Source organism: Ammodytes marinus (genome assembly GCF_949987685.1).
Source record: "Ammodytes marinus genome assembly, chromosome: 6".
Taxonomy (NCBI): Eukaryota; Metazoa; Chordata; class Actinopteri; order Uranoscopiformes; family Ammodytidae; genus Ammodytes; species Ammodytes marinus.
The window spans coordinates 31,130,525-31,145,041 of NC_137235.1; the positions used below are offsets into that span (position 1 = coordinate 31,130,525).

General features: G+C 41.5%; 1 protein-coding gene across 1 annotated transcript; it reads left to right on the forward strand.

The window, feature by feature from the left end:
- The first annotated feature begins 754 nt into the window (after positions 1–754).
- dennd1c (DENN domain containing 1C) lies at positions 755–10,523 on the forward strand. Its single transcript, XM_080028680.1, has 22 exons — positions 755–887; positions 1,773–1,837; positions 2,392–2,435; positions 3,311–3,360; positions 3,475–3,594; positions 3,740–3,809; positions 3,926–4,006; positions 4,882–4,935; positions 5,119–5,229; positions 5,557–5,657; positions 5,742–5,787; positions 5,896–5,997; positions 6,649–6,774; positions 6,977–7,078; positions 7,429–7,519; positions 7,626–7,666; positions 7,761–7,811; positions 7,915–7,962; positions 8,057–8,164; positions 8,411–8,493; positions 8,571–8,787; positions 9,133–10,523. The coding sequence occupies exons 1-22, from the start codon at positions 871–873 to the stop codon at positions 10,099–10,101; spliced, it is 2,697 nt and encodes an 898-aa protein (XP_079884806.1). The 5' UTR covers positions 755–870; the 3' UTR covers positions 10,102–10,523.
- Positions 10,524–14,517: the final 3,994 nt, after the last annotated feature.

Consider the following 14,517-nt stretch of genomic DNA (forward strand, 5'->3'; position numbering starts at 1 on the left):
TGAACAGGATGTGGATGCCTTCTTTTACTATGAAACCTGTGACACCAGATGCACTGTTTTGCATCATTTTATATGCGCAAAACACCTTTACTCCTGGGCTTGGGAATCATGTTTATTTTAGGAAGAGCAAGGCCTACCAGTGGTGCTAAAGGGGTCTGCTTTCCACATAGGCTATATGAAAAATAAAGTGTCTTTTCTATGAATAAATCAGCTGTAGTGTTCTAGTACACTCCAGAAAGATCCATGTGTTGAGAACATCATGGCTTTGTATCAAGGCTGTGGGTGGCTAATAATTGTTCCTCTTTATTAGCATGCATGAACATCAGCCTGCTAGTAGCTCTAATCTGAGTGAGACTTGATTTGAAAAATGAAAACAGTCTAGTCAAATAAGGGGAATTTCTCAAAACAAATCTCACCTTTTATCACATACGTTATTAAGAACAGAAATGCTATTTTCCTTACAAGATTATCCTGCACATAGACTATATGTGGCTTCCTTTTGAATTGATGACTGCACATTTAAGATGGAATGGATGAGAAGATATAACAGTGGCTGGGAACATTACAGCACAGTTAATGGAAATGTAAGAACAGTGAATATGAAGGCTCAGAAGTTAACAGAGGTGGCCTTCTATAGGACTAGCAGACATCACACACACACACACACCGACGCAACACACATACTCAGATAGATCAGGAAGTGTTCCTTCACTCCGCCGTCAACTGTGCAACCTGCCTCTGCCGCTCTCGTCTGCTCTCGTTTACACCACCGCGATGTCAGAGGAATGACCGTTATCTGCCACACCTGCTGAAGACTCTGTGCCCCTGGACACACACACACACACATGGACACAGACACATTCGGACAGCATGGGCTCCAGACTGAAGTAAGCTCATCATGTTCATTGTTTGTCTGTCTGTCATCATCACTCTGCCCGTCTCTCTGTTCTTGTGGTTTTATTACTTCCTCTAACAACTGCACAGGAAGTTTCCTGCAGCAGCTCTGTTGCCACTGTTCATGGTCGACCTGTTCTTGTCCAATGCAGAATACAATGTTTGTTGCAATGCATATTCAAATCATGAATATATTTTTAAAATATATTCACACTTTCTGTAGAACCGGCCTCTTATAGATACAGTACATCAGAGTTTGCCTTTGTCCTGAAGAGCGCACACCTTTTTCATATTTACATGAGAGAGTATCTTCAAAGTTTTGTTAAAAAAATAATTAGGGAGATGGGAGTATGGTTTTGTTTCAACATTTGGGCACGTTGCATGTTGACTGTCAAACACTTCATTTCCTGCATCCTGGTGAATGTTTACTCACCAATCTGTGCCTTTTCTGCATCAATGTATATGGTCGAGAAAAATCTTTATTTCTGTAAAGGAAAATACAACTATCAGGTTAGCAGTCAGTGACACAGTTATATGTAATGCAGTAAGGCACTCAGGCATTCTGTATTGCGTACAAATATTTATTCCTCCTGGATAGGTCAAAACCTTCTGCACAATCAAAACATATCAAAAACTTTTTTTATTTTTTTATTTTTAGCAATCATGTACATCCCAAGATTAAATATATTAGCCTACATAATGAGACCTTGTTAAAGCCTTAGGCTCCAACGTTTAAATCTACATAAAGGTCACGATGATCACAATCACAAGAAATGACCTCTTCTAAAAATTGAGGGGGATATTTTTTGTAACTAAAATGCACTGTAGCCTAAATGTAAACTCACATCAGTGAGTGCTGTGAATCTCTTTCCTGTCAGACAAAACCCAGAGCGAACCTTCTACTGGTTCTTTGAAGCAACCTGCCCTGTAGCCAGAGACAAAGGTGAGTCATATATTTTGCAATTACTGTGTTTTTCCGCCTCCACTAGAGTACTAGAAGTGTGTTGTCGACTATAGAACGGTTTAGGATGTACAGAGTAGCTGGACAGCGAAAGAGAAGTTGAAGTAGAATTCTGCCTCAACTTCCTGCTGTGACTCTCTTCGTGCTGTCATTTTTTCTCTCTTTGTCTACATTACCAATCGGTCTGTCTGAAACTGGAAGAAATCCACTTTAATAATCTATGTGTGTTATATAAAATGATAACATGCCATAGACTCGATGGATATGAAGGTGTCTCTGTCAAGCTGAGAGTTGCTCATCCTTCCTGTCATGTGATCAGAAAAACCACACAGTTTGCCTGTCACACTTATTTCGATAATCTGAGCAGCCCGGTGTGAGCTGGTGAAAAAAAATAAAAAAAGATTTTTAATGGACGTTTATTTGATTGGCCCTTTCACTCATTGTTGCCTTGTAAAATACTAACATGAAGTTGCTTCTGTACAAGTGATCTGTTTGCTTAGACTATTCCTCACTAACCATCCTTTTTAATGGTATAGATCCTGGTGTACTGTTTCAGTTTCCAGAGGACTTCAGTGATGAGGTAACCGCTCATGTTTCCTGCATCTGAAAATCTAGATTTTCCTGTGGATTTATTGTCACGTTAGCAGCTTGTTTTGGTCCATGCCAACAGCATTGGCTCAAGGGATCGCAATATTGGTCAGTTGTTTAATTGGTTGGTTCAGCACTTTAGAGTCAAATATCTACATTACTATTGGATGGATGAATAACTATTGGGTGTATTCCCACGACATTTGGTAAAGACATTAATGTCAGCCTCTTAACTTTTTTGTATGGCACCATCATCTGGTCAAAATTGTAATTTGTACAATACTTTTATTTATTTATTTTTATTAAACCTTTATTTAACCAGGAGAAAAACCATATTGAGATTAAAAATCTCTTTTTCAAAGGTGACCTGGTCAAGACAAGCAGCAGCACGATGAACCACAGTTACAGACAAACAGTTACAGACAAACACACAGGGACAAAATTAAATTGGCCTAAAATAAAGCAAATCAATTCACACTGCAACAATCTTAATAGACCCATTTCTGTAACGTAAAAAAAAAACTATTTAAAACACTGACATCTTAGAGAGTCTAGCTCAATTACCTTCATTTTCAACGTAAAAGCATTTAATGAAATTGTGGTCAGAAACTCGGAAACTTCGGTTCTGCAAAAAAACACCTGACCTTCCTGTTAGCTTGGCTGTACTCTATTTAATGGTAACTAAAAAAAGCTGTGAAAGCAGACATTGCAATTCATACATTCCTAACATTACAATTCATTTGGTCTTGATTAGCTCAGAGCTCCACTGTGCAAAAGGTAACACAGCTTCACAGATCCACTAGATGCTTGAACTTGTTAGGTGATTTTTCACTTCTCATTTTTAAACTCAATTCTATCCCACTCTAGGAGTCTTGTCAAACATCACCCAGGTTCTGCTTCCCGTATGACATACAAAGGTGAGTATAAAGTGGCTGGGTTGCCGCAAATTGTCTTTGCTCCATGGTCACATTTCTCTAGCCTGCCTGTCTGTCTTTCTATATTTCCATCTCTCACTACACTCATCTGCACAGAGTGAGGGATGGAGTGGCCGTGCAGCACTTTACTTTTGTCTTGACTGACCTTGAGGGATGCCAGCGGTTTGGCTTCTGCCGTCTCAACAACAGCTCACGTACCTGCCTTTGCATACTCAGGTGTGTGTGTGTGTGTGTGTGTGTGTGTGTGTGTGTGTGTGTGTGTGTGTGTGTGTGTGTATGTGTGTGTGTGTGTGTAAATCTCATGCCAAGTTGAACCATGCCTTTTAACACCAACATGCCTTTTGGATTAATTTGATTACAGTTATCTGCCATGGTTTGAAGTGTTTTACAAACTTCTCAACAACTTGGCTGATTACCTCTCCAAAGGACAGGTGAGTTTCCATTCCTTTGTGTGTACTCTCTCTTTATGCTCCACTATTAGTCTGTTAACCCACACACTCTTGTATGGGGGTGTCATTACCATAACGCACATTGTCCTTTTCAACAGACCAATGAGATGAAAGTGCTGCTGGCTGCGCTCTACAAGCAGCCCACACCACTGGCAGCTGGATCGGTCACTCTGCAGATGGTAATTCTCTTACTAGCCACAGGGGACCGGGAGTCACACTTGACTTTATGGCTGTTTTTGTTTTTAGCGGTTAGCAGTGTGTTGTGTTTTTTGTTCTGAGGGAGAGCAGCTATTGGTCAGCACAGAGGTGTCCCATCCCATTGGACACCCAGTGGGACAAGAACGGGTGAGTCCCACAGACAGGAGTTAAATCTGGTCTGGAATAATGGCCATGCAAATACAGACTATAGCCTGCTGCTGGAAACAATTTTAGCTGTCTGTGCTTCACGGCTAAACCTGATTTGTGTGGACTAAAACCTTTGTGTGTCACTCACCCTTTCGAATCAGATGTTTAAAGGCAGAGTTAACACAACATGCACTAACCTATGGCATTCATAGTGACGTTTTGACCGGTTGTCTGTATGCATGTATCCATTATACCCATGAATAATAATTAACAACAAATGTTTTGTCTGACCAGACTTCAATGTGGCTCAAATATATACCGTTTGTTGTTATCTTGTAGATTCTTTTGCATTAGATAAATGTTCCTGACAAAGTTCTATGGTGTGAAAATAGAGAACAATATGATTAGAGTTGTAATCTATAACATTTCAGTCAAGATTTATTTGGCTATACCGTCTATAGTTCCACTAATTCTGGTTTGCATTAGCAGCACCTTCATACAGCTCTGGTACAGCGTGAAGAGAGTGACTATAAATACTATCTAAATTGGAGTTGGATTTGTCGAATATCATTATTTTATATATAGAATTTTAGAATGAAAAGCAAAAGTCTTATCCTGTAACCTAGTATATTCCCTACTTGATATTGAAGAAATATATATCACGCCCCCCGATTTCTCTTTAATGTTTTGTTTCCTACATTTCGACCAGGTTCCATACTTCATCGCACCAGATCCCAGGAATCTCCCTTCCATCCCTGAAAATGTCAGTATATGAATTTAAACTTAACTCAGTGTCCACATCTTTTGTATTTCAACGCTGGTGAGGTTTTTGTTCCCAACACTTTGCCCATTCAAACTGATGTGTGTGTGTGTGTGTGTGTGTGTGTGTGTGTGTGTGTGTGTGTGTGTGTGTGTGTGTGTGTGTGTGTGTGTCTGGGTTTACCAGAGGAACTTGACAGAGCTGATTGTGGCAGTGGATGTGGGGAACTTGCTCCAGATATATGCCAGCATGCTGTTTGAAAGACGCATTCTCATTTTTGCTAGCAAACTCAGCACGGTAAGACCTTCTTCTGCTTCTATTTCTATATCATTTTCTTTACATCTGGGTACAGGAGTGCGTTCCTCCCCTGGAAACTCTCCCTAACCTTCTTAAACCATATTTTATACATTTATTTTCTTCACTTTTACTCCATTGATGACAGAAACCACTTGTAAATGCAAATACTTGGAAACAAATCTCACTGTATACAACATGACCTTTATTGTGCCGCCTCCAAGTGGCACAGTCGGCATCATGTGTCCTATGGAAGGCCACACAGTCAGGCGTGTGTGGTCTTTGTGTTCTTAATGTCTGAAACAGTCCTCTATTTTGTGTTGTGTGTAGCTGACGTCTTGCGTGCATGCACTCAGTGCTGTGTTATTCCCCATGTACTGGCAACACATATTTATCCCTGTCCTGCCACCCCACCTACTGGACTACTGCTGGTAAGAATGAAACAAATATAACAAATGAATGAACGAATGAATGTCCATCTAGAATTGATTTACGCTTTTTTAATTTGATTACAGTGCACCTATGCCTTACCTAATAGGGGTCCACACCAGTCTATCTGAGGTAAACTTACTATACTCAGATACTACCAAAACAATGATTCCACCAGTTTTGTACTCACAACCTGACCAACCCAAAACATCAAACTATGTCTCTGTGTCTGTGTGGCAGAGGGTGAGGAGCCGTGGGTTAGAGGAAGTTGTCATTCTGAATGTGGACACAAACACCCTGGAAACCCCCTTTGACGACTTTAAAAGGATACCTTCAGATGTGGTAATACATATTCTGTGTGTATTTTTGTGTTTGTATGTATGCATGTTTTTTTTCTTGTGTAATTATTTTAGTCTACTCCCACTGAACACTATACAATTTTTTATAGTAAGGAAAGTATGACTGGAATGCTATTTTAGTGAAGTGTGAACCACAGAACCAGCCTGATGCTTGTTAGTTAAAGGGTACAGCTGTCCTGGTGACGTATTGAGCCACAGGAAAACAAACGCAGGACATACACTAGACGGTAAAAGTCCCTTTTATGCATCAGTGTTTTGGTCATGGTCAATCTGTAACAGAAAATCATATGGGCCGAAGTCATTACCAGTATTATTGTGGGGACTTATCATGATTATATATTTGTTTATTATACCTTATACTGCCTAGATTATATTATTATATTTTATAATGAACTGAACTGACAAATGGGAATTATTGTTCCAAGAGATATGAAGCCTATTCAAAAGCATTATTGCTATTACATTGGAGTCTATACGGTCAACGATCAAGAAAAGTAAAAAAAAAAAAAAAAAAGAAGAAGTTTGACCTTTTACCTTATCTTTTTCTTGATCAAATCGTGGTGTTTTGACCATTCTCACTGAGCAGCTGCAGCCGATGTGGTCATTTATACTATGGATGTAAATGTGTCTCCAGATGTCTGGGCTGAAGGTGTGTCTGAAGCGTCAGGCGGTGTCCCCGGGCTGTGGTGTGTCCAGGGCCTTTCTGAAGGCTCAAGCGCTGCTGTTCGGAGGCTACAGGGATGCGCTGCAGAGTGACCAGGTTTATCACTATAATCAAATAAAAGGCTATTGCAGATTTGACCAAAAAATAATTAACAATTTGTTAAAATGTACTGCTCACTGATTTCACAATTTAAAGTGCTCTCTGTATTTATATAAGGTTGTCTCAGTGTCAGGCTCTGCAAGGCACAAAACCCATCTATCTATAAACAGAATATACCTGTATATTTTTTGTTTTGCAGGAGGGTGAAATGTTGTTCAGTGAGGAGCTGTTTCTAGACCACAAGTCTTCCAGTATGAGGCAGTTTCTACAGAGTGCCATTCATTCGCAGTCCTTCAAACAGGTAAATATGTACTGTGCATGTTGTGGCCTCTTGTTGTTTACTGCCCTCTGCAGGACGGACACTGCAATCATTACACCTGATGAGAGCTTGGTAAAACCGAGAATGAATTGTGAAATGTTCCTGCTGCTTAATAAAAAGCTCTGAAATCCATTGGTTTGTTATTTAATGGACTAGGTGTCACGGTCTTCATTACAGATCATTTCCGGTATTTAAACGTTTTACACAATTTAAGCCACAGACTAGTATGTAAGTTAATTAGATTACTGGTAAATCAGAAGTCAGAAGTACTTTAAGTAAGCACTCTCATATGTTGTTATAAATAACCTCCAAAGATGTCCAAATATTGATAGTTTGTTGATGGCCGCCTGGATGTACTGAACAAAGGGAAGGAACCAGATGATCTCTTTGAAGAGGAGATCCTGAATTGTGAAACAACCACAGGTATGTATCTGTGTGTGTGTGTGTGTGTGGGTGTGTGTCTCTTTGTGTGTATATTTCCTGCTTTCCCACTTATCCTCTTGCCTTTTTTATCTTTGTACGTTTACAGGGAGAAACAAATCGTATCAACAGTTAGTTGGTAATTTAAAGGTATGCTCTTTCAAACTTAAATGAAACAGTTTTAAGTTTTTTTTTCCATCTTGGGTGAAAAAGTGCAACACTGATGTATTTGTGCTTTTGACAGAAAGGGGGAGGAGCACTCATACTTAACATGAGGTCCAAAGCAAACATGAGGGTGAGTACAAGCCAAGGTGTTTTGGTTTTAGAGCAGGGCAAGTCAATCCAGTAGTTATTACCAAAACAACCTTCTCCATAATCTCTATTTTTATTTCTGTCAGGCCAAAGGTCTCACCAAGTCTGGTTTGAAAAACCTGCTGATGCAGAAGGTGGGTCAACGTTTTTGCGGGCAAGTCCTTCGATTGAATCAAATTCGGCCTTGGTTTTACCATTATACCTGTACCTCGTGTGTGTGTAATACAGCCCAACAATGAAGAACACACCCTTCAGAGAGGAGGATCGGTGTCACACCGCCGTGCAAAATCTGACTGCTTGCAGAACCGCCTGCCAATTACAAAGCACTTTGGGATGGTGAGATATGTCTCCTAACAATCTTTTAACTATTTGAAGTATTTTACAACATTGGAAAACCCATCTGCATATGTCCTCATCATTACCTAATTTGCCTATTATACTGCCCTATGCTGCTTTTTTGTGCTATTTTGCACCTTTTATTGCTCCGTTTCTGTCGCTTTATCGTGATTCACCCCAACATTTGTCTATTGGGGGAATGTTGCTCCGCTATCCGCTCTGTTACTCTATGTTGCCTCATGTCAGTCACGCCCCCGTCGGCCTGTTCACAAACTTAGGCCTCCCAGGGACCAAGGGAACACGAGGGACCCCGGAGATACTTGGGATGGGTGAGAATCATGGGGAAATAATGAGAATATGCAGCATGTATTTTCTTGCTTGGGCCACATTGTTATTTCTGTGTCAGAGCTGTGTCCGGCCCTGTGGACCAGCCTGTGTCTGAGCTCCTGAAGGATGAAGAAGAAGACGGGGAAGATTCCCCCCTGTGTGACCCAGAGGAGATGGACCTGCTGGGAGAGATCTTTGACACGCTCAGCTCCCGGAGCTCCCATGAGCGCGGCCTGCTGTACGGCACACGCAGCTTGGATCTGTTTGGACCGGACAGTCATGACTATATCACAAAGGTACACACACACACACACACACACACACACGTTTCTGCAGCAATACTTGTGAGGACATTAATTGATATAATGCATTCCTGTAGCCCCTTACCCTCAAAACTAAATGCCTGACCCTAACATAAACGTAATTCATACCTGAACCTTAGTGTTAACCCTCAAACAGCCCTTTAAAGGCCTGTCTCAAAGTGGGAACTTGCCAAAATGTCCTCACTTTTGAAAAATCTCCTCAAACTGAAATTGGTTCTCAGAAAAAATGGCCGCACAAGTAAACACACACGCACGAACGCAAGCATGCACGCAAATGTCACGTTTTATTGTCCAACATCAGTGCTTGTGTTTTTCCAGCGTGGTTTCCCAGGCAACCCCAGCCAGGAGAGCCTGTCTCTGTCCATCAGCGGCAGTGGCAGCCTGCACAGCTGGAATGTGGAGACCACGGACGTGACCGAGGACACCGATTGGCTGTCCCTGGACACCAGCGCACCAGAGGAGGAGGGGACAGAGTGTGAAATGGGGGGGCCAGAAAGCAGACCAAGGCAAGTCAATGAGAAACAGGAAGAAGTTGGGCTAGCAATAAATGGAAACCAAGAAGAAGAAAAAAACAACATAAATAGCTTTGAGGAAGAGAAGGCAGAGGAGGAGAGAAAGAATGGCGGTCAAGAAAAGAGAGTGAGTCAAGGAGAGGCAGGGAAGCAGGAGGACGTAGGGCTGAAAGAAAGGAGGGGAAATGAGCAAACAAATGAGAGTGAAGAGGTTGTTGAGGGACATAAGACGCCAAAGGGAACAAGTCAAATGCAGAAATGTGTAACGAGAGAAGAAGAAGAAGAGGGAAAAGACAACCCAGAGGAGAAAGATAAAGAGGCCACAAGGTCAAGGAACAAACTGACAGAACTGAATCCCCATCATCCCAACACTGTGGAGGAGGAGCAACAAGGACGGGAAGACAATCCCAAACTCACAGCCTCTCCTGGGCCTCAGAACCACGTTGTTGACCCTGAACCTCCAGTAGGTCAGGAAGAGGGGAAGAAAGGAGCAGGAAAGGAGGAGGAGAGGGAGGTGAGACGGACCTTTTCCTCTCCCAAAGTGCTGTCCGCTGCAGCACACTTCCAGCCTCAGGCGCACGCCCAGGTCTTTCAGCTGAAGTCCAGAACCGAGGAATCAGCGGAAGCCGCCAGACCCCACAACATGTTCCGGAGCTCGGAGAACCAACAAATACACCCACAGTGTGACTCAAATGTATCACAAGAACACAAGCATGTGGAGGAAGACCAGCCTCCAATCAAAGTGTCTGAACTTAAGAAGAGATTTGAAGCTTAAAGGATAAGCTGTGGGGACATCTTAGATTTTCTTTTTTACTGTCACCAAATGAGATCCATAAAGACAAAAAAAGCAATGTGTATGCCTGTCTCTAAAGATGATTTATCCAACCCAATCTGTGACTGACTGCCCCAAGCCTATTTCTAACTGAAAATCTTTTAAAAAAGGGGTCACAAATGTAAAAAAAAAAAAAAAAAAATACAACCCCGTAGTAATTTTCTAAAACAGCTGGTCCACTGTCAATTTTGGAAAATGTACCTTTAAATAAATACATTTTTGGAAGACTTATCTGGACGCACGAAGAGGCTAGCAGGCCGCTTTGTCAAGATGAACAAATATTTAAAGTAGAGTTTTTTGTTAATTTGTCTGGTGAACTTCACTGGGCCTCATACTCGTAATAAAAAGATGAATTATCTTGTTAATGAGGACAAAGAATGTTGTGTTTGTCAGCTACTGTATGGTGGCCAATGTGTCATTGATACATGAATATTTCCTGTATAAGTGTATGTGCGAGAGGGCGATATGATCTACAAACAGCTTATTCTCAACAAAAACCGACACATTTTTGGAGATAATCATTCCATTTTTGATAAGACTGAAAATATAACCCTCGTAAATAAAACTTTACATTTTCAACAGTCTTTGCCTTCAAAACTCCAAGACAATGGATGGAAAAAAGATAACGTGTGCACTTTGCTGGTTTATTAACAGAACATATTGTGTACTAGTGATTTTAAACGTTAGTTTTTTTTTATTAAAGAAATTTGACTTCTCAGAGCTTGACCTTAAAGTGCAAAACAGCCATTGTTTAATCAATATCCTTCATAACTGTGACAAGTTCAAAACACTGTTTTAAATATAAAAAAAATATGGAGCACACAGCACAGTAAAGAGTATACTATTTGTAGAAAATACAAAATATACTTCAGCTCATGTCCCTTCAGTGGCAGAATACAACAGGAAAACTCAAATTATATTATAAGGGTGCATCCTTTTTTTGTGCAGTGAGACAGGTGATAGAACCGGCAGTCTGATTGGTATATATGTTGTTGACAAGAATTAAAAAGGTGAGGGCACAAACAGTGTTCAGTGTGTCTGAGGAGTTCTGGTGCACAGACAATACACAGATCATCCCAGAGGTCAGCAGCGCAGCAACATCAGAAAAAAGAAAATCTAGATATCCACAGGTTTACACAGTGCCCGTGGGGTGGTTAAGTCATATGAGGCGTTCTTCTTTGGGTAATGGTAGAGGCAGGCCGTGTTTTTCTGATCCCGTTGCTCCCGTCTGTTTCCTCTCCTCCGCGCTGGGCCTGTAGTTTCCCTCCATCCTTCTTTTCTTCCTGATGACACACAGCAGCAGCAGCGCCGCCAGGCTGAACAGGGACAGCACACTGGACACACACACCGACACTGTAGCGGGGATGGACACCTGCATCGCCACAGTGACAGAAAGCTGTGCAGGTAACAGACACACACAGACACAGACATACACACACACACTTGTTAATGCTTTGTTCTGTGAACATTTTAGATGTTTCATGGATAATTTTGTACATCTACGCTAAACACAGGTTCGATTTATGCTGTTCAAATTAAAAGCATAACCTAGATTCTAGCGTTGAGACCGAGAGACCTTTAAAAAATGGCTTCGAGACCCGCCTTGGTATCGACTTCTCCCAGTCTTGGTCTTGTCTCGGTCTTGGACAGAGAGGACTTGAGATTTAATGTCAAGACCGGTCAAGACTGCAACTGTGGGGATATTGCAAAATAAAAGTCCCAGTGTCTGGTCAAAATAATGCCCGACAAGATTAACAGGAGCTTGACGCTCAGCTACTAACTAAATAAGTTAAATAATTTAATCAAAATGGTGATTTGAATATGGTTTTATTGATTTAGAAAAAGCTATCATTGCCTACAGTAAACAAAAAGAAAGTCTGCAATGGTTGGACTGCGCCCATAACGACAGTAACTCTGTGGTCTGGGTTTAGACGGTGTCGACTACAACACCACTAGATTCATTCAGTCAACAAACCCATGGTCAATATATGGGAAAATGTGAAATTTGTCTACAAGTATATCATTGAATATGCATGGAGAATACTTTTCCTAAGACTATTGATGGATTAATGAATTCACATTTTAATGGGAGCTTATTTTGAGATCATTGATATTTTCCCTATAATAATAACAATAATTATAATCAAGTATCAAAACACAGGCCTTTCCAGAAAGCTTGCTAGGAATTTCTAGTTCCATAAAACGAGTTACCAAAGTCTCCCTAAAAGCAAACAGCTACACAGCAGGGATGAGATCATTCAGTGAGTGTTGATTCTGCTCTCACCTCACAGAGGAATTTGAAGAATCGATCGGGTCTGTGAGGCCTCTGTTCTTACATGTGGACCAATGCAGCATTAGTTACATACAAACGACAGGGGGGCATCTGAAAAAAACAAAAAAAACAGAAATTCTCAATATTGATTAATCTGCAGATGACTTGCCCGATCAACTGAAGAGCCATTTGGTCTATAAAATATCAGAACAATCCAACTGCCTGCATCAAACAGTCAACAAATGTGGAAACAGAGGAAGACTCAAATCGGATAAGCCTACTTGAGTGACTGAGCGATTCCGGAGAATGCTTGTAGTCAAAATCAGTTAATATCTCCTTGCGATCAGCTACTTGTTAGATTTTTGTGCGATGGAAAAAAAACAATGTTAATACACAGCCTAGTAAACACACATATCGCTAGCTACAGTTGGCCCTGGTTTTTACGTACCAGTTTACAGAGCCTAGGCTGTGGAATTTCAGTACGGACGGACAGTGATTTTGACAACAAGTGTTCTCTAGAATCACCGACTCCACCTTCAACTGTGAAGGAAATGTGCTCTTTCAGGCCTCTGAGAACATCCAATATCAGGAGAAAGATGTTATCGACTCAGACACAAGACTGAGCTTAAATGTTCAAGAGGAGCAATTATGTCACTGCAACGACAAGAAAGGCACCTGTAAACTAGTAGCACTACAAAAAAACATGGCACCATTACTTTTGCTTGCCCCTTGAATTTTCAACTTTAAAAAAAAATCCTTCAATACAATTATTTCCAATACAACACCAACATTAAGTATGGACACAGGCTACCACAAGGGTCAATTAACACTCAATGTAACACAAAAACAAAAGCTAGTTGAGTGTGTTTCACACAGGTTGTAGCCTATGTGTCCGCTGTTGTATTACATCCTGTCAGGGGTGTTCGTGTTGATAGTTTCTGCTGAGAGGGTGCAGAGCTGAGACTATAAATCGATTAATCCCGCAACATCAAATGATTGGTAACTATTTTGATTAAATCAACCGTTTTCAGTCACTTTTGAAACAAAAACAGAAAAACGCGTGTGCATTTCTTCCATTTTAAAATCAACGTATAGAATAAACATATTAAAAATGTATTTGTGAGCTAAAAGAGTCTTTACATTCACAAGCAATGTGTATGGACAAGCAACACAAACACTGCAGGAACCACAGAAGTGCAATAGGCTAATGGCACCGAATATAAAGATGAGGTAGAAGGTAGGTGAGAAAAACAAAACAAACAAACACTGAACTCACCATAGTCTACATGTCATTGGGCAATACAGATATGGCTATTTTTCTACTGTTTGTTTCATCGGTAAAAACGGAAAAGGTAAGTTTTTCTCCTGAATCCTCGACTATACTCCGCACACGACACTGACACACCCATCAAAGTTTTATCTGGCAACAACCGGACGCACGTAAGGCCTAGGCAGCCTACGTCTGTGCGTGGCGGAATGCGGCACGTCCTGCTCTACCTGTTTAACCGGTGCGCCCCCCGGGCTCAGGTGAGTCTGCCGCCGCAGCAGCAGTATGCTGACAGATGTAAGCGCAGACAGGTGAAGATAAGACGGTGCTCCGACAAGCTCTCCGTCTCAAAAACACGCTGGGATAAAAGTTGAGACCCTAGCCAGACACGTAAGAATACGATTGGTCTTCCATCGAGGGGGTGCGGGCAACATGAACGGGAGTTACTTGCCGGTTCATGAGCGAGAGTGAGATGTCCTCTGCTGATTCCTGGTTCAAAGGAAGAGGCTCCGGTAAACCGAAGAAATCAGCAGCCAGGGGCCGTTGTGCTGGCCGCATAGCTAGGACCGTTTTGTCCCACGCTCACCTGACTGCCTGTCCATATTCAAATGAGATTGGTCACGTGTCCCACCTGCGCCAATCAGAAACAGCTGCTTATTCCTGTCCTTGTGTTTGTGTGTGTGTGTGTGTGTGTGTGTGTGTGTGTGTGTGTGTGTGCGTGTGTGTGTGTGTGTGTGTGTGTGTGTGTGTGTGTGTGTGTGTGTGTGTGTGTGTGTGTGTGTGTGTGTGTGTGTGTGTGTGTGTGTGTGCTCAGGTGCAG

Bases quoted from the DNA above. Each gene is read 5' to 3' on its own strand.
- dennd1c (XM_080028680.1), top strand. The intron at 5,998-6,648 runs GTAATACATATT...ATGTGTCTCCAG, and splicing joins AAAGGATACCTTCAGATGTG to ATGTCTGGGCTGAAGGTGTG. The intron at 7,812-7,914 runs GTGAGTACAAGC...TATTTCTGTCAG, and splicing joins GGTCCAAAGCAAACATGAGG to GCCAAAGGTCTCACCAAGTC.